At 42.0% G+C, this 23,410-nt stretch overlaps 1 protein-coding gene and 1 long non-coding RNA gene across 3 annotated transcripts; one reads left to right on the forward strand and one right to left on the reverse strand.

The window, feature by feature from the left end:
* Positions 1-5: 5 nt before the first annotated feature.
* LOC130693337 (uncharacterized) lies at positions 6-2,941 on the reverse strand. The gene is made up of 4 exons (XR_009001665.2): positions 2,851-2,941; positions 2,354-2,422; positions 844-897; positions 6-235 (listed from the first exon to the last, which is right to left on the reverse strand). It is a non-coding gene; the product is annotated as an uncharacterized LOC130693337 (long non-coding RNA).
* LOC130693259 (uncharacterized) lies at positions 1,981-23,369 on the forward strand. 2 transcript variants are annotated; one of them, XM_059494559.1, is made up of 10 exons: positions 1,981-2,327; positions 3,194-4,196; positions 6,625-6,733; positions 7,209-8,389; positions 11,192-12,038; positions 14,263-14,556; positions 14,934-15,169; positions 18,254-18,914; positions 18,993-19,455; positions 21,666-23,369. In XM_059494559.1, the coding sequence occupies exons 3-9, from the start codon at positions 6,643-6,645 to the stop codon at positions 19,424-19,426; spliced, it is 3,744 nt and encodes a 1,247-aa protein (XP_059350542.1). In that variant the 5' UTR covers positions 1,981-2,327; positions 3,194-4,196; positions 6,625-6,642; the 3' UTR covers positions 19,427-19,455; positions 21,666-23,369. The 2 variants fall into 2 exon arrangements, with proteins under 2 accessions (XP_059350542.1, XP_057372367.1); XM_057516384.2 differs by having other exon boundaries at positions 1,989-2,327; positions 18,119-18,914.
* The last annotated feature ends 41 nt before the right edge of the window (positions 23,370-23,410 follow it).

Raw genomic sequence — 23,410 nt, forward strand, 5'->3', positions numbered from 1 at the left:
GATGATGCACTTGCAATTGGCATTTGTATTGATATTATTCCCTAAACACGAGACTGGGACAATTACATGTCATATTCATTTTATGGAAGTTTGGCTGCAAATTGGAAAAAAAAAGAAAATGGGGTGCAGGCGCTATTTGGCTTCACTTGTCGCCCGTTGGTGGAGGCTTCTTGTACTGCTCCATGAGGGACTGGATCTTTTCCCACACGACTTTTGGCTCGTCCACTCTCGGAATCTGCATAATAAAACAAGGGCCACACCAAGAAAAGAAAACAAATTCGATAATCATAAAGGATCCAAACAAATGGCTTTTCCCAACCGCCGTTTGCAAGCAATTGGGCAACGGTTCAAACAAACGCGCTGAAATCATTTTTGGAAATATGATTAAGGTAACCATCTAACTCTTTTTTTTTTTTTTTTTTTTTTTTTTTTTGCTGTACCAGTTTCCCAATCTCCATTGCCAGCAGTTAAAAATAGAAATACCCCCAAAAAATGATCATATGGGGAAGATGCCTCCTTATTTTCACGCAGATTCCCGCTTCGTAATCACCAGGCACTAACGAAAGTTAGACCGTCATCTTTTTTTTTTTTTTTTTCAACTTTCCACAACAGTTTGGGTTCTGTACTTTGGTCGGTAACCGAAAAGACACGTCAATCAGACCCTGCACGCACAGATTTTTTGTATCTTCCCAGATGGTTCCAGTTTTTTTTCTTTCTGACATCGGAATGCAACGGAGTAGATAAAACACGTTTGTTGTTTCTTTAAGACACACACAAAGGCATGTACACGTCTACATGCATGCATCTATTCTGGTTGTATAGCCAATAGGAAGGTACACATACCTGGTAGTTTTGACTGAGGTAAATTCCGGCATAGATTCCAACACCAAATGTCAACTGGAAAGAGAGAAGAATAAAAGATTAATCATTCATCATGAAAATTTGTAGCTCGCACACTAAATGAAAATCATAGTTTTGGGGGAAATTCATTCAATGATTATTGGGGAACGAAGAAATCAGATACGAAACGAAGGGATGCCATTAGATGTCCCTTACAGCGCCACCTACTGCCAAATGCAGAGCGATGAAGACGATCAGAGCCACGTTATAAAAAGCTGCCAGGAGCGTCATGGTCCCGATCCAATCAAACGAAGAAGAATGTTAATATCTTGAATAAAGGGGAGATCGATAAAGACACAAGATGGAATCGATTTTCTTCTTTAATGTCCAGCAACCGTGCACGAAATGTTGTTCATTTTATTCTCCCTCCCCCCTCGCTAATTTGATGAACTCAATTGTGACGTAACAGAATTTCACTCGAGTCTTTGGCGCAAACGGAAACATACACAAACAAACAACTGACACTTGCGCTTGTATTGTGTTCTTCTTATCGGTGTTCTTTTCGCTGCCTCTTTGCGAAGGAAAATTGAAAGACAACAAAGCAAAAGCAAACAAGCTCTTGGGTATAGTTGGCGTTTCCTTCCTGGGTTGTTTGTTATCACTTTGACACTGTCAGTTAAACGCAAAGAAAAAAAGCAAAAAAGAAAAACAAGGAACGAGAACGCGGAAGACGGTCCAGTGCGTCACCGAAAATCAGAAGAGACAAAACGTCAACAACGACAACGAAAAAACAACACAGACACACAAGAAATCTATTCAAAAATTGAACGAAAGAATAGCCGGGGAAGATTCGTAAATGTTGGAAAAACCTCGCACGCAAGGAACGAGAGCACAGATGAAAGAATAAGTGACTCGAGAGAGACGACGGGGAAATATACATTCAAGTGATGGCGTCGCACCGTGTAGTCACACTTCTCGTGTGTCAGCCTCCACCACCATCACCGGCGCCTACTACCCCCGCCAGTAGTTTAAAAAAGAGGGAAAAAAAGGAAACCTCTTGAATCTCTCACTCTGAGTCCCGGTGTATGCTATTTTTAAAACCGCGCGGTATGTAACGCCCCCCGACCGAGACAGCACCAACACCAAATAAAATGAGATTGGTAAAAAAAAAAAAAGGGGGATAAGAAAAAAGTAAAATTGAAGAGGGGGGATGGATGGGAAAACAATAAGAGTGGAAGGCAAGGAAAAGAAAAAGAACCTACAAAAAACAGAAGTGAGGAGAGAGGGCTACTAAAGTGGAGAGGAAGGGAGAGAAAAAAATATATTCAACATCGCGCATGGTGGAAATGGGATAAAGGGACGCACCGGTTCGCTCAGTCACATGCGTTTCGGACAGCGGAATAAATAGCTTAAAAAGTTGGTGTCTGGAATAGAGGAATTTTTAGTGAGGAATTTGGTGATGTTTGGCCTGTGGAGCTTGATTTGGGGTAAGTAACTATGTAAATGTTCTTACCACTCCTCGAAACATGTTTGAATTCCTCAAGAAAGGTTATAGAGTAGAGGTGATGGACGGCTTCAGGTCCTGTAAAATGGAAACAAAAGATGTAATTGTTTAGAAGGCATCATTTCTGGGTAGGATAAATGCACCACAGACAAACAAACAACACAGTTCATTACGGTGTTGCTGGTGTGTCTGTGGTAAACGGGCCAGATCCTACACTTTGATGGATATAACCCAAATGGGGGCAACGAGTCTTAGACAAGTATCCTCGCACTTTCGTCGACCGAACCGACTGCTAATTTAAGACTGCAAGGTTCGGCAAGATGAGATTTTAAAAAAGGTGGTCCTTAAAGCTAGAGATAGAACTGCAAGCCCAGGAGTATTGTTTTAATGACAATGTTTTACAAATTAACGCTGTTGCGTATGTTAATACTGTTTAGGATTATTCTAACTAGAAACGGTTAAAAAGACACTTAACTTTAGAAATATGTACTAACAAAAACGAATACCTTCGTAAAAATTTGTAATTTCATACAAAAACAACTTTTCTCTTCAGCAATCGTCTGCTACCGAGTGTACGCTATCGTTGTCGCCCAATTCCCAACTTTTTAGGGTCCATGCTTTTTGGCCAGGTTCCAGCAAAGGCTATATCGGGAATCTTTAAGCACTTACATAGTTTGACATAACTGATTCATCTCAAACTGGCTTAATTGCTCTTTTTATGTCTTTTTTTTCGTAAATAAATTATTAAATTACGCGTCACTTTCGCTCTAGAAAAATAGATGGCAGCACCATATGTTTAGAATAGAAATGATAATGTTTCCCTTTTTTTTTCCTTCTTTTTTTTCAAAGAAAACCACTCCACCACATAACAGAGCACTGCTGAAGTAGATGAAAGGGGGTAAACTCGTTTTTTTTTGCACGAGCGCCTGCGCTCCGGAGCTTCTCCGACCAATAACGACTGGCCGGCGATGAAAGAGCGGGTCGACATCGGGAGGAGGGACGAACGGAGAGACAAGAGACGGATGGAGTTTTGGGTCCCCTCATCCGGGCGGCAGCGCGCGGGTCAGAGTACGCACTCCCGAAAATAAAAAAAAAAAGAGAAAATCCTACGCAACACACACACACACAAAGATGACGATTGCCAGTGAAATATCCAGTAACTGGCGGGTTGTCGGTGTTGAACGAGGTCTCACAGTTGAACTCCCCATCCATTCAGCGAGTCCCTTTCATTTGAAAGATGGTTATTCCTTTCCAAAATTGTCAAATTACTTCATCCTTGCTCAATGAATTTTAAAACCCCGTTTCCAAGTGATTTCCTTCGCACAATCCATTCATTTAAATTGTTTTTCTAAGAACAAGAAAAGTGAAGATTGCAAAATAACGGGGGGAAATCATTAGGACGTCGTTGTCGTTAGAACGACCGTGCCTGGCGCCGAGTGCTGTCGTGAGAATGCCGTAGTTGGTGGTGCGTGTCGTCGCCATTAGACGCGATTTGTGTCGTCTCGGTGAACAAACACACACAAGAGAACCTCTACATCCCAGTGCAGTATTCCCTTCCACAGTTCTTCGTCCAGTGTATCTCTGTGTGTGTGTTTGTGTGTGTGTGGTGTAAAGACAATTACGAAAGAGATAGAAAAGATCGTAATCCAAATGTAATCAAAGAAAGCGAATAATGGAAAGGCAGCAAATGGAAATGATAATAACAAACGTGTTGTCCTGCAACTGGCCATTCCATCAAAACGAACAGTCATCAGTGTCTCGGTTAGTGTTGCCCTGCGGTGTTAGTGGTGCCAGTGATGGTGCAAGTGCTGCGAGCTTATTACGCCATAACGTGTCGCTCTGGCTGATCCAGGTGATCCAGCGCTCGTCTCTAACTGACGAACTTCAATTATAATGAATTTAAAAATAGTTATTGTTACCTTTCGTAATGATCCCCTCCCCCGCTATTGACCCATAGTCTATCATGTTGTCTTGTTTATTACGATTTTTGTTTCATCCGTTTTTCTTTTGTTTTGTTCTCTTCCGCACGGCTTATTCTTTTCAATCATCACGCTCTGTTCGTTATCCAACCGACAAACGCTGTTGCTTCGTATCCACTGCCTTGCGTCCCTTCATTTCTTGTGAAAGAGATAGGCAGACGGATAGGGAAAAAAAGAAGATAGAGGCGAGTTCTATATCGAAAGAGAAAAGACAGGAAGAAGTGTTGCTCGATAGACTCCTTCTCTCTCTCTCTCTCTTTGAGCTTGGCTCGACGCCATGAGACGCCAATCCCCTCGACACCAGTTGGATGTGACGTCTCAGGTATTATCGCGTGCCCTCCTCACATACTCGAACCTCCTCTCCGAGCATCATAAAGAAGGCGAATTAATTTTTATTCCATGTCTACAATAGATTCCTGCTACCCAAATCTGTTGGGTAGCGTCTGATTTCATCGATCATGCAAAGCGTCGGCCATCGTTCTCTGTCTAATGTCAAAAAACAATTTTTTTTTTTGCTTGAAAATATTGAAAGCGTATCGAATCGGCTAGTGGGATAAGCCTTTTGAAACGCGTAAAAATAATTTCAAAGCCCAACAAAATAAGTCGAAGAGTCGTAACGGATATTATCAGCTGAAAAGGAAAGAATGGCGTCTATGTAGGCAGTCGGGAGCAGCTACAGGGAGCCCTGCAGCAGCAGCTTTTGTGTGTACTGCGTGTGTCTAGTATATATATCTACCTCGATAGCTCCTAGGCAACGTGTTTGGTGCTGGCGTATTGATCGCGTCTCGAAACCGGGCGACTCTCCGCTGTACGAGCGCCCGTTTGCGTGCCGCAGATAGACGTCGATTGAACTCGTCGTATCTTTTTTTTTTTTGGCATTTTGCATTTTGTTTTCTCTTACTGTTGAACAACAAATGTCATCTGTAATTATGAGAGGGCTTTATTTTCTATGAGACATGTTTGTTCAAGTCCGATTGTGACCAGTCAAATAGGAATGGGATGTTAGGGACCGCAGGACACGCCTATTACTGCTGAGGATCCCCCCTTCTCGTTTGATTACATCAAAGGGAATATAGGAAAGGAAAGAAGAAAAAAAAGAAACGGAGCTAGGAGACAAGGCATTGTCGATGTCCGTTACACACTAGCTCACCATTTGTGTTGTACGTATCAGTGTCTGTAACTCTCGGTTATGGCATCACGTTTCACGCGTACGTTTCTTGCCCTCGAGCTCACGGTCGATTGTCAAACAATTAGGCTACTGACTTTTTCATTGGAATGGCTTTGACGTTCCTTTCATTTGCAAACGAGATGCGCACTTGAACTCCGATACATTCCCACGTATCACTTTCTTTTTTCAAATAATATTTCTAAAAAAAATTGATGGCGCATGAACGAAATCACACGGGTATCAGATCATTTAGGCAACAGGCTTTTCCTTTTTTTTTGTTCCCCTCAAATCCCTATACACACACACACACACACATTATTTGTCAATAACATAAGCCTCTCTACTTTCTTTTATCCATCTCTTCTTTTGCATACAATAATGTTTTTTGTTTTCTTTTGTTAAAACAAAAAATTATTCTCACCTTACTATTCTGTACACAAAACCGAGTGTAGGCCTTTACACAAGTTGCAGGGCGGATGCAGCTGCTATACCCAAAAAGCAGATCAATAAAAACCTCCGCCAGTTTTGGGGCTGTGTCTATATAGCTAGAGCGTGTGTGCGTGTGTGTGTGTGTGTGTGTGTCTGGAACTTCTGTTTGGGACTCTATATAGTCTTTGATATGAAGTACTTACTATTACCTTATATCGTACTCTCTTCTTTTTCTATAGAGAAAAAGGTTTCGTTCTCTGTGGCTCGTTGGCCATAGACACATCCTGATACCATCCAAACCCATTCGATCAGGGATTGGAAAAAAAGGGCTAGAAACAAAAGAGAAACTTTGTTCTTTTGGCGACGAGATATACGGACGCGATACTAATACAATATAGGCACAAACAAATGACTGTACCCTCCGGAGAAAATAAAAGAAGAAATCTTGATCTGCCATTTATATGGGGGGGGGGGGCTATATAATGTATAGGAAGAATAGATTCGATGAGAGAAATCGATGCCCAAATTGAATGGCGGTTACGTGGTCCGCTCTCTAACATCCGCTACTGATGTGTATCTAATTGAATGTACTGTATGACTTGAACAAATTATTTTTTTTTTACGATAGTTATTGTTATTTGCATGAAGCTATGTGTTTTAACACTTATTTTCGATGTAACAATATTTGTTTTGTTTGAAAACAGATTGCCCAAGATTGAGGAATGAGTGAGAGTAAGCCGGACAACAATCCAAAGGCATCTACTTGTATGCCAAGCTCTTTACCTTCTTCACCAAAGATCACTGCTAGTCAAGGTAATACCATTTCAATCTGTGCAATTGAAGTTCATCGTATACCACATTGTGTGTGTGCTCTCTCTTGTATGTGACAGTACGTATTTGTGAACGATTAGCTAAACAAAGACTAAGCTCGTACCTTCAAAGGAAATCAATCAGATTGTTTGATTTCTTTCTTTTCTTTCTTTCTTTCTGGTTAGTATCTAATTTATCGACACTCTTGTTTGCTGTACAAGGCAATATTTCGATTCAGTATACAACTTCCGATATCGATCACACAATCATTGATCCGTGTATACGAGGTCCTCTTTCCATTCAATTTTCATCCCTTCCAATATTCGACGATAAATAACCCGCTATCAATATTGACTGCGATGCACACTGTTTAATTTTAATAATAATAAAAAAAAGGACGAGCTCCTAATCATAAAAAAAAAATTAGAGTTCAATATTTGATATCGTCATCATTATCTTGTTGATGCGGTGTGCACAGGCGGCGGAGCGAATTGTGCTGGCGTCGCGAAAATGACGTCGACGAATTTTGTGCCGTTGCCAGCAGCGAACGCGGTGCCAGGGACGCCCGCAACGTCGGCAGCTATTCCGACGACGACGACGACGCCGCCCACAACGGCTCCGAACGTGGCCGTCCTGGTGCCGTCCAAAATGGATCCGCTTCATCATCATCATCATCAGACTCAATCGCAGCAGCCGAAGAAACATCAAAGCGTCAAGCTGCAGAAGGTGAAAAGACAATTGCAGGCCATGGGCGTCCGTGCGCCGAACACGTCTTCCAGCACCGTTCCAGAATGGCGTTCGTCTTGGAGCCGTCGATCACAGCGCTCCGAACGGGGCCATCATCCGGAACAGCCGTTGGCCAACAACAATAGTGTCCTGACTGTCAGCACGCCCAACATGTCGAGCGCCATCAGGCGGGCGGCAGGTGCGGCAGCTGCGGCTGATGTGCAAAGTGCAACTGGACGCGTCGGACTATTGTCCGGCAGTGAGACGGATCGAGACGAGGAAGAGCGCGAAGAAGACGAGGAAGAAGAGCAGCGATTAATGGCCGGAATGCGCATTCAAATGATGTCGTCGCCAGGTGCGGCCGGTCCAGGTGTGCCCCTCCATCAGTATCACTCGCGCTCGATGACGTCCCTACCGCCGGAGCCGTTCATGATCATGCGAAGCAAAGCGCTCAACCGCCGGGTGAGCATCAACGTCGGCGGCGTCCGGCACGAAGTCTTGTGGCGGACGCTGGAACGGCTGCCGCACACCAGACTTGGCCGGCTGAGGGACTGCAACAGCCACGAGGCTATCATCGAACTGTGCGACGACTACTCGCTGGTGGACAACGAGTACTTCTTCGACAGACATCCGCGCTCTTTCTCGTCCATTCTCAATTTCTACCGGACGGGCAAACTGCATCTGGTCGAGGAGATGTGCGTCATCGCCTTCTCCGACGATCTAGAGTATTGGGGCATCGACGAGCTCTATCTAGAGTCCTGCTGCCAGCACAAGTACCACCAGCGCAAGGAGCACGTCCACGAGGAGATGCGCAAAGAGGCCGAGAGTCTCCGGCAGCGCGACGAGGAAGAATTCGGAGAGGGGACATGCGCCCATTACCAGAAACTCTTGTGGGATCTACTGGAGAAACCCACATCATCCTTCCCGGCTAGGGTAAGTCTTGCTTTTTTTTTTTTTTTTTTAACTTTAATCGTCGTAACTTGAAGATATTTGAAATGTGTCCTTTTTTTTCGTTTTTCGCGCGTCATCCAATTACTTTGCGAATGGCGAAAGATGGTTGACCCGAAGGGCCAAACAACTGCTCTATTGCGAGAGAGGGAGGCCATTAAAAATGATTATTAGTTTCTAATAGTCTGTGTGTTTTTTGTTTGTTTTTTTCTTCACTTGCATCCGTCCCTCCGGAATAGCTCGTTTATTATGCGCAGCCAAGCGGGGACGCTTCGAATGCAAATGCGTTTGTTAATTTAGACTTGTACATTTTGGCAAAGTTACGAACGTGATCTCAATCTAGGGATGGCCCTCCTTTAGAATGTAATATTTGTAGGGTTAAACTTTGTCTTGGAATGCGTAAGGAGGAGGGGACATTACATGTTAAAATTGACGTTCGATTAGTACGGGAAGGGAAGGGAATATCCCGCATGTATTCGAGATTCGTGTTGCAGATTGCGTATGGAGAGACGTTCATCATCGTTTTTTTCTTTGGGGAGAGACTAAAAAAGAAATGGGAAGAGACAAGTAACTCAAACAACAGGTCGAGCAGAATATACTTAAATAGCAATGGGCTTTGCGTCAGTCCCCGTGGTCCTATAAATACAACCGCAATCCTCGACGCCGATGTCCTTTTGCTACGTGTTTACTTAACTCGTTTTTTACATGGGAGTCAGCAAGGAAAGCAACACTAATGGTGATTCAAATGTCTATTTTGAAAAATGTGTTTTGATGATTTTTATTTCCATCATTATAGCCTAAAGAATTCTGTTAAACATTAATGACTGATTATTATGTTTTGTAGGTATCTATAGTTTGATTACGCGTAGAGGTAGTATTATGGTTTCTTAAGGTTAGAATTTCAAATAGGAGTGTTGAACATTCTTGATAGACTTGATTTATTTTTTCTTTAAATGTCACAGAGTTGACGGTGTTGCGTGATTGATATTGAAAAATCGTAGGGAACTGCCTTTTAGAAATATGACGACGATGGTGTTTCTGTTTTTGTTGTTTTGCTGTGTCGGTGTGAACAATCTCTTGGCTTTCGACCTCACACAGAGACATAGGATCGATAACGATCTATTACTTTTTACGTTTCATTTCCATCCTTCATCATCATCTTTTCTTTTTTTCGTGCCTTTACCCTCTTCCATTTGATTTTGGACCTTCTCATTTTCTTGGTTTCGTCTACCTCGTCGGGTATTGACAGTTAAAACACAAAAATATGTTTCTTAATGTTTTGGGACGCATGAACAAAAAAAAAAAAAAAAGAATCGAATATTCGTAAAAAAAAAAATTAAAAGAACAAAAACACACAAATTTCGGATGGGCAAAAGGCAACGACAGTGCTTTCCGTATTAATGCATCATCACGTGAGCTGGCTGGCAAACCACAAGACCTCAAGAGGCTAATGACTGCGCTGCATCAATTTTGGGACATTGTTATTCAAAAGCCTAAAGGCGATTGAATAACAAGATGCGTCTGCCTTTCCTTGTACATTTCCATTTATTTATTTTTTAAAAATCGAATAGCAAAGAACAAGAATAAGGAACAAAAAGGCTTACGTGTATAACCCACCTGGCGTAGCGCAGTTGTTTTAAAATCTCCCAACCCTTTTCCAACTCGCTAAAACATTTCGGAAAACAAAAATCTTCGGATCGGAAAAAAAAAATATTCTTCGCTATCGCTGGTGCAAAGAGGAAAAAAAAATCAGCTTTGGACTTGTTCCTCTGGGTTAAAAATGTTGTTAGACGCCCAACATCCGTAAAGATTTATGGCTGCAGTCACGTTATTGAACCCGCCAAATTTGTTTTTCTTTTTTTTGGCTAAAGAGAAGACATTGTCGAGGAATGAATGGAGAAAAGTCCTTTATTATCCTACCTCTTTTATTTTTGCAGTCCTTTCCTTTCGACATGGAAAAGTCATTTGCATGCATCCCACCTGTGCATCGTGTTCAAATGATCGCAGTAGCTTACGACATCTGCAGATTGTGCACGTTAGGCTTTAATTAAAGTCAGCATGATGTTGCACGTTTGATGTTTTTTTTTTTGGGGAACTTTCCCTTTTTGAAATGTCACTCGACTTAATCTTTATTTCACTTACGATATTGTATTGCAAGGTCGATGAAAATCTACGGGAAGGTAGCGACATTTGATTGATAATGGTCGAAAATCAATGCAAATTGTTTATTCGACATCAGTTGTATTTAAAAACCGTGGTTCTCGTTGTTTCTTTCGAATGGTAATTTAAAACATTTTTTTTTATATTTATGCTAATCGACTAGTGCGAAAACACGAAGAAAACACCAAAGAGATTCGAAATTGCATGCGAAATTGCTGATGCCGTTTAAATCTTTTTACAAATTTTTTACAAAAACTCATTTAGGTAGTGATGGTGAATGCTGAACGAACTATGATTTATCTGTACATTTATTCTAACCACAACGAACATTTTTGAAAATTCCACCTTTTTCTTTCAATTTCATTTTTGGGAAATTTTTGAACACAACAACTAACCACACTGCTTATTCCCTTTTTTCAATAATCCCGCATCGGACATCTTTTTTTCCAAAATGATGATTTTTCTCCATTGGATTCATTCACATTTGATTTCCGCCGGACAAAATTTTTATTTAATGAGGGGGCTCTAATTAACAAGACAAGAAATTCCAAAGCTCCACGCTGATTTGAAAGCGAAAATCGACTTGCAAAATACGATAAAAAAAAAAAAACGAAAACAAAATGTCAGGTCGTAGCGGTGATTTCGATCCTGTTCATCGTGCTGTCGACGGTAGCCCTGACGCTCAACACGCTGCCGGCGCTGCAGGAAGAGGGCGACGTGGCCGGAACAACGATGGACAACCACAATTTGGCGACGGTGGAGGCCGTGTGCATAACGTGGTTCACGCTCGAGTACCTGCTCCGTTTCGCCGCCTCGCCGAGCAAGTGGAAATTCTTCAAAGGGGCCCTAAACGTGATCGACCTGTTGGCCATCTTGCCCTACTTTATCTCTTTGTTGCTCATCGAGACGAAGAACAATTCGGACCAGTTCCAGGACGTGCGCCGGGTCGTGCAGATTTTCCGCATCATGCGGATCCTGCGTATTTTGAAATTGGCGCGCCACTCGACCGGCCTCCAATCCTTAGGCTTTACGCTGCGCAATTCGTACAAAGAGCTCGGCCTGTTGATGCTCTTCCTGGCCATGGGCGTCCTCATCTTCTCGTCGCTCTGCTATTTCGCCGAGAAAGACGAACCGGGTTCCAAGTACACCAGCATTCCTGAAACCTTCTGGTGGGCCGGAATTACCATGACGACGGTCGGCTACGGTGATATCTATCCGGTCACACCCCTAGGGAAGGTTATCGGAAGCGTCTGCTGCATTTGCGGAGTACTGGTCATTGCCTTGCCTATCCCCATCGTCGTCAACAATTTTACCGAGTTTTACAAGAATCAAATGCGGAGGGAGAAGGCGCTGAAGCGCAAGGAGGCCCTGGAGCGGGCTAAGAGGGAGGGCAGCATCGTCTCCTTCCACCACGTCAACCTGAGGGACGCCTTCGCCAAATCCATGGACATCATCGACGTCATCGTCGATACAGGTAACATTTTTCATTTGATTTTCTATTCACGTTTTCATTCGTTTTTTTTTTTTTTTTGTATGTACGGGTGCTCTTCTTTTCTTTTTCAAATTGCCAAGAGCGGATTGTTAAACGGATCGATAGGGCCCAGAACCCACCCTCTCGTTTTAGCTCTTTGGCCTTTTAGGGAGAAATGTGTACACTAAGAAAAAAAAAAAAAAAAGCGGGGGGATGGAGTGTGTATAGAGGCAATCTCGGCTCGCGTTGTTTGGGTCGGGAATGTCTTTTAAAGAAAAAAAAAAAAAAGAGCTATCAAAATGGCGGTCTGTATAATTCTGCTGATTCAGACGGGTTAGCAAATAAAAATTCACGCATTTTCTACATGCACGTTACGTTAAAATGGGCAATGAAAAAAAAAAAAACCAGGTACAAATCCATAGAAATAAAAAGAAATGTGTTTAAACTTCTGACTGCCTTTTTAACTGCGGAAGAACCTTTGGCGGAATAGGGACACGTCCAGAGAGTGGGTTGGTGAACAAGCGATCAATATGCTAGGATATATACGAGCAACGTATAAGAGTTGGGGCAAAGAGCGCAGCATCCAGTCTAAACTGGAACGTATCTTTTAAAGGCTCTATATTTCGATTTTGTATTTTTTTTTGGCCTGCAATTTCATTCACGTCATCCTATCGAACAGAAATTACGCTTTTAACCGACCTTTTTATTTCCATCGTTATTGCTGTAAATGGTATTCGATTAAGTTCATTCCCATTTAAAAAAAAAAAAAAAATCGATTTCAAATTTTTGTTTCGATAGAACATGACATTTGTACTGTGCATCACGTACGAAATCAATTCCTTTCTCAGCTTCGCTCTGCTATTAACTATACTCGGGTTTTATGATCTAAACAAGAGCAGATACGTGAGATTTTTTGTTCCCTTTTTCTTTTAGAAATGAGCCTGTACTTTATATCGCAGCACACAGCGACACACACGCACGCAAGGAGACTGTATTTGTCTGTTGCAGATGTTATTGACTCCCTTTTTCACGGCTCGACAGTTGTGAGTCTGTAGACCAATTGTGTTTTACATGTATCCGCACAGATGATGCTTCTGTGGTCTAACGCTCTTTGCCTCGCTCCATAGTCGTTAGTATGATGCTATTTTTTTCATTCGTTGCGGATGTTTTTTTTTGATTATACGAACGGGTTGTCTTCGCCTTTTACTACAGCAATAAGAAAGGCGTTTTTTTTTTTTTAATACGTAGTCTTTACATAAAGTTCTTTTAGCCTTTGCCGCAGCGCGCAAAAGAAAAGCTGGAGCGCAAACGGGTAGGGTGAAAGCTTGGCCGGAAGGATGTGATGGGGATCAATAAAAATAGAGAAGAATAATTGGAAGTTATGCAGTGGGAGTCTTGCGGATGCCTACCATTTTTCTTAATAATTTCGTTTTTAAATGTATTTGGAAAAAATAGCGATAGATGTAATTTGTAGGGGAAGAACTGAAGAGCTTTGTTTATCCGGATTCCATTAATCTTTTTTAACTATCATTTGGAAAACCGTGTTTCATAATTTAAATTTTACAGATTTTTAAGTTCAAATGTCAAACAATTTCAGAATGAAAACATCTCGTTTACTATCTCACGGATGTGACGTAGGGAAAGTCACCATCTGGCCGTTCTTTCTTTACACGATGACATTTAGCTCTTCTTTCTCTCTCTGCCTCTCTCTCACATTCAGTTAATTGAATTTTCAGTCGGAACGGCACGTTACACGCACCAGTGAGCCATTTATTCTGAAAACAGGCTTATACACGTTGATCTCTCGGCATTGTCTTTTGAGTCGCCGCTGATGTGCGTCGTACATCACGACGATTAAAAATTAGATTATTATGCCCGTTCATTACAGCGCACGTGCATGGAACAAAAGCAGAATTCAATTAGCTATTTCGTTCAGCTCGATTATATCATTATGATCACACGTATGCCTTTTTTTCTCTTTCAAGCTTAATGAAAATTATTTTTCAATCAACAGAAGAAAAGCCGCCGAAAGAGCTACGACATGTTTATACCGAACCTTTGCTTCCCGTTGATTTTGTCTATCACACCTCCCCCCCCCCTTCGGCCAGAATTCAAACAAACTTTTAGGTTTTTTCGTGAGAAAATGTTGGGGTGTATCTTTTTAAAAAACCCTCCGTTTGTTTGCCTTATTTTTGTTTATCTGTTATTGTGATTGTGGATTTGTAAGGTCACAACATGTCGCAAACGGATGGGAACAGTATGGGCGGCGAGAGCGGACCTGTCGGCCACACGGGCACCGGTTGCTACAAGAATCACGAACACAGTTTGATGCTGCATCCGCAACACGGAGCTGCCAATCGGTTGGTACCTGCCACCGGTGGCCAAAGAAGACAGTCGGCCACCACAGGCGCCATATCAATCGCCGCCGTGACAGCTCTGCTCGCCTCCAGTCCCGCAACAAACGTCAGCGGCGTTCAACACCCGCCCGCAGCAGCGCCTCCCAACAATTTGGTGGATTTAGGTAAATATATCTAACACCTATTCTTTTTTTTTGTGTGTGTGTGTGTGTGTTAAATCATAAACTTTTGGATAAGAGAAAAAAGAAAGGCCATCCAACAATAGGCTATTAACTGGCAATAAATGCCAAGCTTTTCTCGTGTTGCATGATGAGTCATTGTTCGCTAAACAAACGGTGGCTTTTTTTCGCTCGACAATCACGCGGATGTGATTCACGAAAAGGGGGGGGGCGCTCAGCACTTCGTGTGTGAAAACGCTGATGTCAGCACACATCGTTCGATTGAAATCAGGCTGACGTGAGCTGCGATCGTTATGTTTGAATCGCACTTTTTTTTTTTTTTCAAGTGTCAAATGGTATAATCAAATGTAATTTTAAATTAGGTGATTCACCGTGTTCGAGGAAGAGGTTGTTGTCGTTCAACGATCAACAACATCCGTCCGCCTGTAGTCCGCTGTCGCCGAATAGGCCTCCGCGTCGTGCGGATAATGGCGGTTCAGTGCGAGCTGCGCCACCTGGTAATTCAAATAGTAGTAATAATAACTCTTCTACCGCTGCCGCTGCTGTGGCTGCTGTGGCTGCTCTTGCAGCAACACCTTCTTCCGCATTCCACTCGCCGGTAAAGAAACAAATTTGAATTTTTTTTTCTTTCTCATTTTTCCTTTTTTTTTAGACGTTGAGCTATTTTTTTTTCTTCAAATTTTACGTTGAATTTCGTGTTTGAATTTTAAAGTGTTAAGTCATAGTAGCGTATCAGATTTCGAGTAGAAAACGAGGGAATGGAGTTCGCTTTTTTGAATGCTTTTTGTTTTTTAAGTTTAAATGTAATAAGGCTAACGCGAATATTGCATGTCCATTTGATTAGGCTTGAGCTATTGTATAGTCTAGCAGTTCACTATAATAATATGCACTTCAGCCAGAAAAAGAATACGTATTGTACAAGTCTAGACGGCCTGCATGTGCCTTGTGACACTTTGGTGTGTGTGTGTGTGTGTGTGTGTGTATATGTTAAGGGCTATATCCACCACCCCCCTTTTTTTTCAAAGAAACGTCACCACACACAAAAGTAGAAAGAATATACGTCGATACATATATATTTTTTTATATACGTAAAAAGAGAGAATTTCCAGCACGTCGTCAGCGATCAATACGAATGCTCAAGTCACACGCATGGATTCAATCTTTTTTTGAAAATTGAACGGGCATTTCAGATCGAAAATAACGGGAGTAGTAATCTCAAATGAGTTTTGAATTTCCGTCTTGTTATACTGAAAAACATCGGCTATAGATCCGCGTAGACGTGTAGGTCTAGCGCTGATTGCAATTAACCCAAGCTGATTAGATGCAATGTTTAGTACGCCTTTTTTTCTTTTTGTTATGATTACGCTTGGTGCCCTTTACCCCATTAATCTTTAACAATGCCCTGTCACAAGATCATAACACAACTGCGCTGTACTAGCTTAACCGCATATCGTTGCTTATAGACGCAACAAAGAAGCCGTTGGGTGCCATTTGTGAGAACGAATGTGATTGACCTTTTGGCCCCCACATCGTAATCTAGTGAATCGCATTGAGCCGAGTGTCAAAAAAAAAAAAAGAAACGAGCCTAGAGCAACTCAGTTGGGGGTTTAGTGTCGAGATTAAGTGACCTTTCATCCACAAGACAATCACGTCCTTTAGATATAGAATAAAAATCCTTTGTACCATTAGTTCCCATCGGCCCTGTACGCAAATTTAGAAAAAAGTTTTTTGAATTTTATATTAATTTCCCAATCAAAATGGGTTTCATTATTTGTTTTGTTTTAAATGTGCTGTTCTACTATATACAGGGTGGCCAAGTGATGCAATCCCAGAGAGCTCAACCGGTCGTCAGTGATTTATAAGACAAATATCCCAAATTTATTAAATTCAAAAACCAAAAAAAAAAAAAAAAAAAAGAACTTTATACGGACAGAAGAAATTGTTTTAGAAAAAATGTGTGTTATGAAAAAAGAAAAAAAAAAGGCCAACCGGAAGAAACGAAATTTGCGGATCTGTAAGAATTGAAAGAGCGGGGAACTAAACATCCATAGGTAACTACACAAAACATCATAATTCATAGCCATCAGTTTTAATAGTATAGCTCTAAAATATATAGTCCTCTTTGTATAGTTTCCAAACTTTCTGTCCGTCTGCATCTATCCAGCAATTTTTGCCCGGCAAATCCCTATTTTTCTTCTTTTGATTAATTATATCATTCCCTTCGCGATTCTATCGGGTCCGTTTTCTAATAATTCGATAACAACACAACAAAGAAATCCAATCTCATTAAACGTTTAAATAGTTGGCATTTGATTTGTTTTAACCGACACGAGGAAGCAGATAGGAAACGGGGGCACTGAATAACAGGGCAAAAGGCCAATCTCCATTTTTCTTATTTATTTTTTTTTTTTGAACTGTAATAACCGCAAATAATATGAAAAGAAAAGCAAATTCCTTTTGTTTTCATAGCGTCTTCATTATTGTTACGATGACTAACATGGCTTCTTCTTTCGGCTACTTCCAAAGATACTGAGCTCATTAAAAAAAAAAATTGCAAGGCTCCAGTCGTCAAATTCAATTACGTCCATGACGACAAGCTTCGCTAACCAATAACCTAACAAAAGAATGTGGGAAGGTTTTCAATTTTCTTCTCTCTTTTTTTTTTAAACGGCCCAATTTTTCTTGGCTGACTTGGCAACGCAATCAATCACAATAATTAAGAAACTCGCTTTCAATGTCCGCGCACATTTTTCTTTTACGTTCCTTGCCTTGACAGCACAAATATTGGCATGATCTCTTCAGCTTGAAGTCTTCCTCTTGGCTTGTTTCAATTGTTTTTTTTTCCTTCCGCATCAGAAATTCTAATCCGTCTGATTGATGTTGGTCATCATTTCTCTTTTCTTATCTTTCTGTTTTATGTGACCGTGATTTAAATCTTTAAATTCCCGTTTATCTCCGCTCCGAAATCCTAGACATCATATGCGTTAGCTCTATAATAGCCCTCGTATATATATATATATACGAGAATGCAAGTAACAAATGATGGGACCCTAGTGTCCAGTCTTGTACTCAGTGAACTGCAATCTCTTTTTTTTTTTTTTACACGACCGTCGTAGCTAAACGCACAAGAGAAAACTGCACATCCATCGCGATCGAATCCCCCTAGGCTATATATCTTCAGTCTAAAAACACATACACACCGTGCGCCCCGAAAAGCCGTGTATGTCTTGTACACCCACGTTCTTCCGCTCGTTTGGTTTCCTTCTATTTGCTTTATTGCTTTACATTTATTCTAGATTTGTTTTTCTAAAAAGCATAACATGGAGAAAATAGGCAAAAGAAAGACGTAGACATTTCTGATTATTTCGAATACATCACATTCGAGTTGGTTGTTATCGTCGACATGTTAGCGTGTATCGATATGTTTTTGACTCTGTTCCATATTTTCTTCTTTTTTTTTTTTTCATTCGGTTTTCTTTTATGTTTTGTTTTTATGTTTTTTTTTCTTTTTTTCTTTTTTCGTTTTTCATTATTGGATTTCTCGTAGGATTTGAATGAGTTTGTAGAGTCGCTACCGGGATTCAAAAAGCTCCAGCCCTATTCTTCTTCTTCTTCTTCCTCGGCTGCTGCTGTGATCAATATGATGACGCCTGGGCCGGCAACGACGCTCATCGAAATGCAGCCAATGGGACGCAATCCGTCGTCGTGTCCCACGGCCCCCAGTTCCATCCATTTGTCCACTAGCAACAAATCGTCACCTGCCAGGTCGCAGAGGAGGACGAGACCGACGGATTTGGCCAGTTTCGACAGCTCCGACACTTGGGCCAGCTGCAATCCGTTCCCAAGCATCACCGACTTGGCCGGCTGGTCGCCGCAGAGCGGGACGGGTCCAGCAGAAAGAGAGGCTTCCGATTTGTACGTGAAACCGTTGGAGAAGGAGAACAAACAGCAACATTACGTCACCGTAGACGAGACTTCCAGGCTACTTTATCAATCGATTAACGAACAAGCGGACGACGATGATTCGCCCGTCAAAGCCCAGGCGGCCAATCGCAAAATTCAGACGGCCAGCAACAAGCCGCGGCCGAGATTCAAGGAAGCTTTCAGCTCGGATGAAGAGGATCGCCCTACCAACGTCGTGACCACCGGTTCGTCCAAGAACAAGGAGGCCGGCAGCGGAGGGTTCGGTTTGAAAGGAGGCGGCATTGTCAGTTCGGTCAATAAAAAATTCCGTCAGAAATCAAGTCCGTCTAGCAGTGGCAAGCCATCCTTCCTGACGGGCAAAGGTATCGCTTCCGCCACACGTTTCCTTAACTATCGATTCCACAGTCTCCAAAGCGCAGGTATTTTTTTCAAAAGAATTATTTATCTATCATTTTTTGCATTCCGCAGTTTAATTAATTTTTGAAAACAAACAAAAGATAATCGAGGACGCGCAAGTCCCGATCGCAAAAAATCCATTTTGAAGCGATCCGGTGAAGGGGGTGGCGGAGGTGGCGGAGGTTCAACTTCTGTGGGTTCAACATCGGTCGGGGCTTTGTCCGACCAGGATACGGAGATGGAGAAGTTGATTGGCGGTGAAGGGGGAGGTGCCACGGCGTCCGAGAGCGGCTCCGAACCTTTCTCGCCCGTCGTAGCCCAGCGGAGTAGCAATCGGAGACGGATGAATGACGCACTGGTGGGTGGAGGAGGAGGCAATAAGACAAGGCCGTCCGAAACGGCCGACAGCGGACACATCAGCATCAACATGGGCGGCAACTTGATGACATCTTGCGCACTGGACGATTGGCCTTTTGCCGACTACTCGCCAACCGAAGAGGCAATCACTTCCGGTCATCCATCCAGCGCAACGTGAAACCCGGAAAGCCACTCCGCATTTGTGGGGTATGAATTTGTCTTTCCTTTTATTTTTTTGAATTCTTTTACCGTTAGAAGCGCTGAGATTTCTAGTTCCCATCCGGAAGCCCATTAGAAATGGTGCGCCATCTGCGTGCTAATGTCTATGCAACTCTCTCGTTCATTTTCTAAAAGTTCCAAGCGGCTGCGTTCATTTGGTGCCCTCTTTCTCAGGGAAAGTTTAGCGCTGCTGATTTGTGCTCTGTTTGATCTCTCACCCACGCTCATATCAAATGCGCATTTCACGTTGACAACTTTCCCTCTGCTGTTTGTTGTTTTTTCAATCACGTTGCGTTCGGAATGCACAGCGCCGGAATCCAGAAAATGATGTGCAGAATCAGGGGACAATTAAAAATGAAAGCACATTTTTTTTTTTTTACTTTAATTGATTGGCAATCATTTGGATATTGATCGATTGGAATAGAAAGGGGCGGGGAGCTAAACAGACTTTTACACACCCATACGTTCGATCACATTGACAGCAGGCCCGTACCGGCACGCGCGTGTTGGATGTTGATTGAATGGGGCATCTCGTTCATTTCCCCACACTCAAGAAAAAAAGGAGGTGGACAAGTCCCCCCCCCCCCCCCCCCATTAACTTTCGTTTTTCCCGAAGGGCGTGGCTATTCAGAATAGGCAGACAGCAAAGACCATCTACAAACAGCAACAATGATAATGTGACGTTTCTCAATGTTTGATGATGACTTATGGCTCTTATTACACGTCCGTGATGAGGGATGTTAGGAGCTTCGAGCGGAACAAACTGTTGTATCGATTATCAAGATCGGTGATGGTCGTGCGGTAGCTCGTTACAGCTGTAAACCAAATGGATTTTTTTTTTTTTTAATGTGATGCGCTTCATCCTCGACGTGAAGGTCATCGATCCATCAGAGTCAACCCTCTAGCCTCGTTTAAATCCTCGCAAAATGAGAAACGAATTCAAATGTTTTCCCGCGCGATGTTTGAATCCTTTTAAACACGCTCAACGAGAATTGGCCGCATCTCTTTAGATCAAAATATCGTTTGAATTATTTTAAACGTCACGAATTGAAGAGGCCGATGTTCGTATTTACTTTTGTTATTCTGACCGCGCGTTTTATTTGATGTTTAATTCTAAAAAAAAAAAAAAATATATAAATAAATATTTGTTGTGTTCAGTAGAGAGCCGACCTCCCAACCGATTCCCCCCATATGACTCCATTTGCAATGCGTCGCCATAGCAGCTTGGGGTATTGATTCACCCGCAGCAGAGAAAGCGGGAGAACGTAGACACACAGCTAAAAAGACGTAAAGCACGTGCCTCTATGGAAGGAAAGGCAAAGTTGTTGTTAGGGTGGGGGAGGGTTTGGTCGGTTTCGCGTGTGTCGGTCAGAACCCCCCCCCCCCCCCCCCCCCCCCCGACGGTTGATGACTGCGATGGATGGGCGGAGGCAAATAGAAAGAAACATAAGGACCCCCGACTCGCGAGCTGAATTTATTTTGTTTGTTTGTTTTTTTTTTGTTCCATGGCTACTGTGCGTTTCATATAGAACAACAACAACAACAGAGAAAAAGGATTCCCGACGTCAGCTTATTTCTCTGTTTGTCCGGAATTGTTGCACCGCAACAACAAAAAAAGGGGGGATACGTTAGTAGCCATAGTTTTCGACGGAAGGACGCAACAAAAAAAAACTGTTTGAACGCAGCCCAGTGTAAGTGCGGAATCGCAACACTAGCGCTGCATTGTTTGCGTGTGTGTGTGTGACAGTTAGTCGATAGACATTTTCAATGCGACTGATGGTGTGTTGCGCTGTTGCTCTCCACTTGGCTTTGCCACTCAATGGCTATACAAACTCCACATATGCGGACTGACTTCCGAGTGATTTGACTCTCACACACAGAACCACACAGAGAGAGGCAAAGGAAGATGTATCTTTATTGTCATCCCAGAATTTTCCTATTCAAACTATTTTTTTTTTTTGGCCTTTTCATGGGGTGTTTGTTTGTTGTCGCCAACGTTTGATTATATGCGCTCGAAGCCATTGGTCCCTCACTTTATCAACATTGCGGGTCAAACTGAATTACGAGCTGGACAACGCGCAGTATAACTTAAGGCGGGAAGTTTGAAATTCAAGTTGCTCTGAATTTCAATGTTCTCATATATTTAATTCACGATGACAAACTCGTCACCTTTGATCTATTTTGCTCTTGTTGTGTAGACGGCTGCCGTCCAACTGCCCCTCTATAAGCCGAAAGAAAAAAGAAAAACGCTCAACTCCGTAACGAAAAACGACGTCCCTCGCGGAGAGAAAATACAATTGGCCTCAAAGGCACACGACGGCCGTCAAAACTTTCCAAGAAAAGTGACAATCACACAGACACACATAGAGAAAAAGGTTCTCTTTTTCCTTTTTGTTCTTTGTTGTTATGTAAGCGTAACGAAACACCACAACTATATCTTTCTCTCTACCATCCTTTTCCTCTTATTTTTCGCCGAAGCAATATTACATGTATAGGAGGACAACTACTGGCTGTCTCTATTTCATCGTTATGTCGGTTCTTTTATTGTATATGTATGGTGCGTTATGTTTAAAAATCGTCCCGAGTTGACTGCCGTTCGTTTCAATTTCCCTTTCAAAAAACAAAATGTGCGGGAGTTTTGCTTCGTCGTGCGTGTAAAAAACGAATGTTCACAAAGGTCATTCCAAAGAGAAAAACGTGACCGACATCATCAAATTGTTTGTCATTTTTACAATTACAAATCTTCTTCTTGTGAGTGTATACTATCAGATATCCTCGATCTCCCTTTTTAATAGTTCCCGATTTCTTTAAAAAAAAAAAGATTTGTCCCGCTCAGCTTTAAATGCCGCTACATTTTAACGCACAATGTCTGTTAATCATTTCAGATCCCAAAAAAAAGCATTGGCAAAGAAAAAGCTGCAAGTGATGGACAGCGTGTCTGCGTGTGTGTAAGATAACAAACGCGGTATGCATAATGTTGCGTGACGTTTTTTCTATTCGACATGACTAACATCTATCACGAAGAAAGCTTTCTGGTTAATTGGTTGTGACTATTGTTTTTTTTTTTTTTTATTGTTTTTGCGTTCATTTTTTTTCGCAGAGAGATCTTTCCTCGTAGGCGATTGAGTTTGCGGAGTAAAGTAGCTAATATCGATGACTTAATACCAGCGTGAGAGGACGTCTTTGATATAATTGGCGCACTTGCTATGTGTATACAACCATAACCTTTCCCTCGCCCATCTCGCTAATATTCATTTGGCCCTATTGTCTCATGTCTCAGTGCTTTGTTCCTTGGTGTTATTGCAAGGATGTAATAGGCTGCTCCATTTCCTTTGTCAGTCGTGTAGAGTGAGGATTATATTCGACATGAGCGCTCAATCACTGTTAGTCTGTTTTTCTTGATTATGGTCAATTCTAAATTTCCCCTTTTTTTCTGGCCTCCAATAATGTTCTTTTCTTTCAGGTCATCCGCTATGGTAATTGGCACTGGTCGAAGTGTACACACACTCCCAAGGTTAACGGTTAACGTGTATGATATTATGTTACTAACGAAACGTTACTTTCCTTTAGGCTCTTGATTTTTGTTTTCGTTTGAGTTTTGTGTTCTTTCCCACCCTCTTCAATTTTTATATCGCTTTAAAGTATACTATAGTCACTTGACCCGTTTGTTTGTCTTCAATTGCCATCGTCCGTCTATGTTTGTAGCGGAGCTAAGCTGTCTTGGAAACGGTGAAACGAATCCTCTGCTCTTCTTTTTCTTCTTTTACTATACACACACAAACACACGTCCTCCCTACCCCTTACTTAACAATGCAACAAACGAAAAAGATTAAAAGACAAAAACAAAATGTTACCTTGCCCTCCCTTTTTCCCTTTAAGAAATATATAGTATTATTACTTGACCTTAATGTCTGTTCTCTAAATCAACAACAAAAAAACTCAA

Source organism: Daphnia carinata, chromosome 3, assembly GCF_022539665.2.
Source record: "Daphnia carinata strain CSIRO-1 chromosome 3, CSIRO_AGI_Dcar_HiC_V3, whole genome shotgun sequence".
In the NCBI taxonomy this organism is placed as follows: domain Eukaryota; kingdom Metazoa; phylum Arthropoda; class Branchiopoda; order Diplostraca; family Daphniidae; genus Daphnia; species Daphnia carinata.

Coding starts and splice junctions, on each gene's coding strand:
- LOC130693259 (XM_057516384.2), top strand. CDS start 6,643: ATGAGTGAGAGTAAGCCGGACAACAATCCAAAGGCATCTACTTGTATG. Junction 12,039..14,262: donor CGACGTCATCGTCGATACAG/GTAACATTTTTC, acceptor TGGATTTGTAAG/GTCACAACATGTCGCAAACG. Junction 15,170..18,118: donor CTTCCGCATTCCACTCGCCG/GTAAAGAAACAA, acceptor GATTTCTCGTAG/GATTTGAATGAGTTTGTAGA.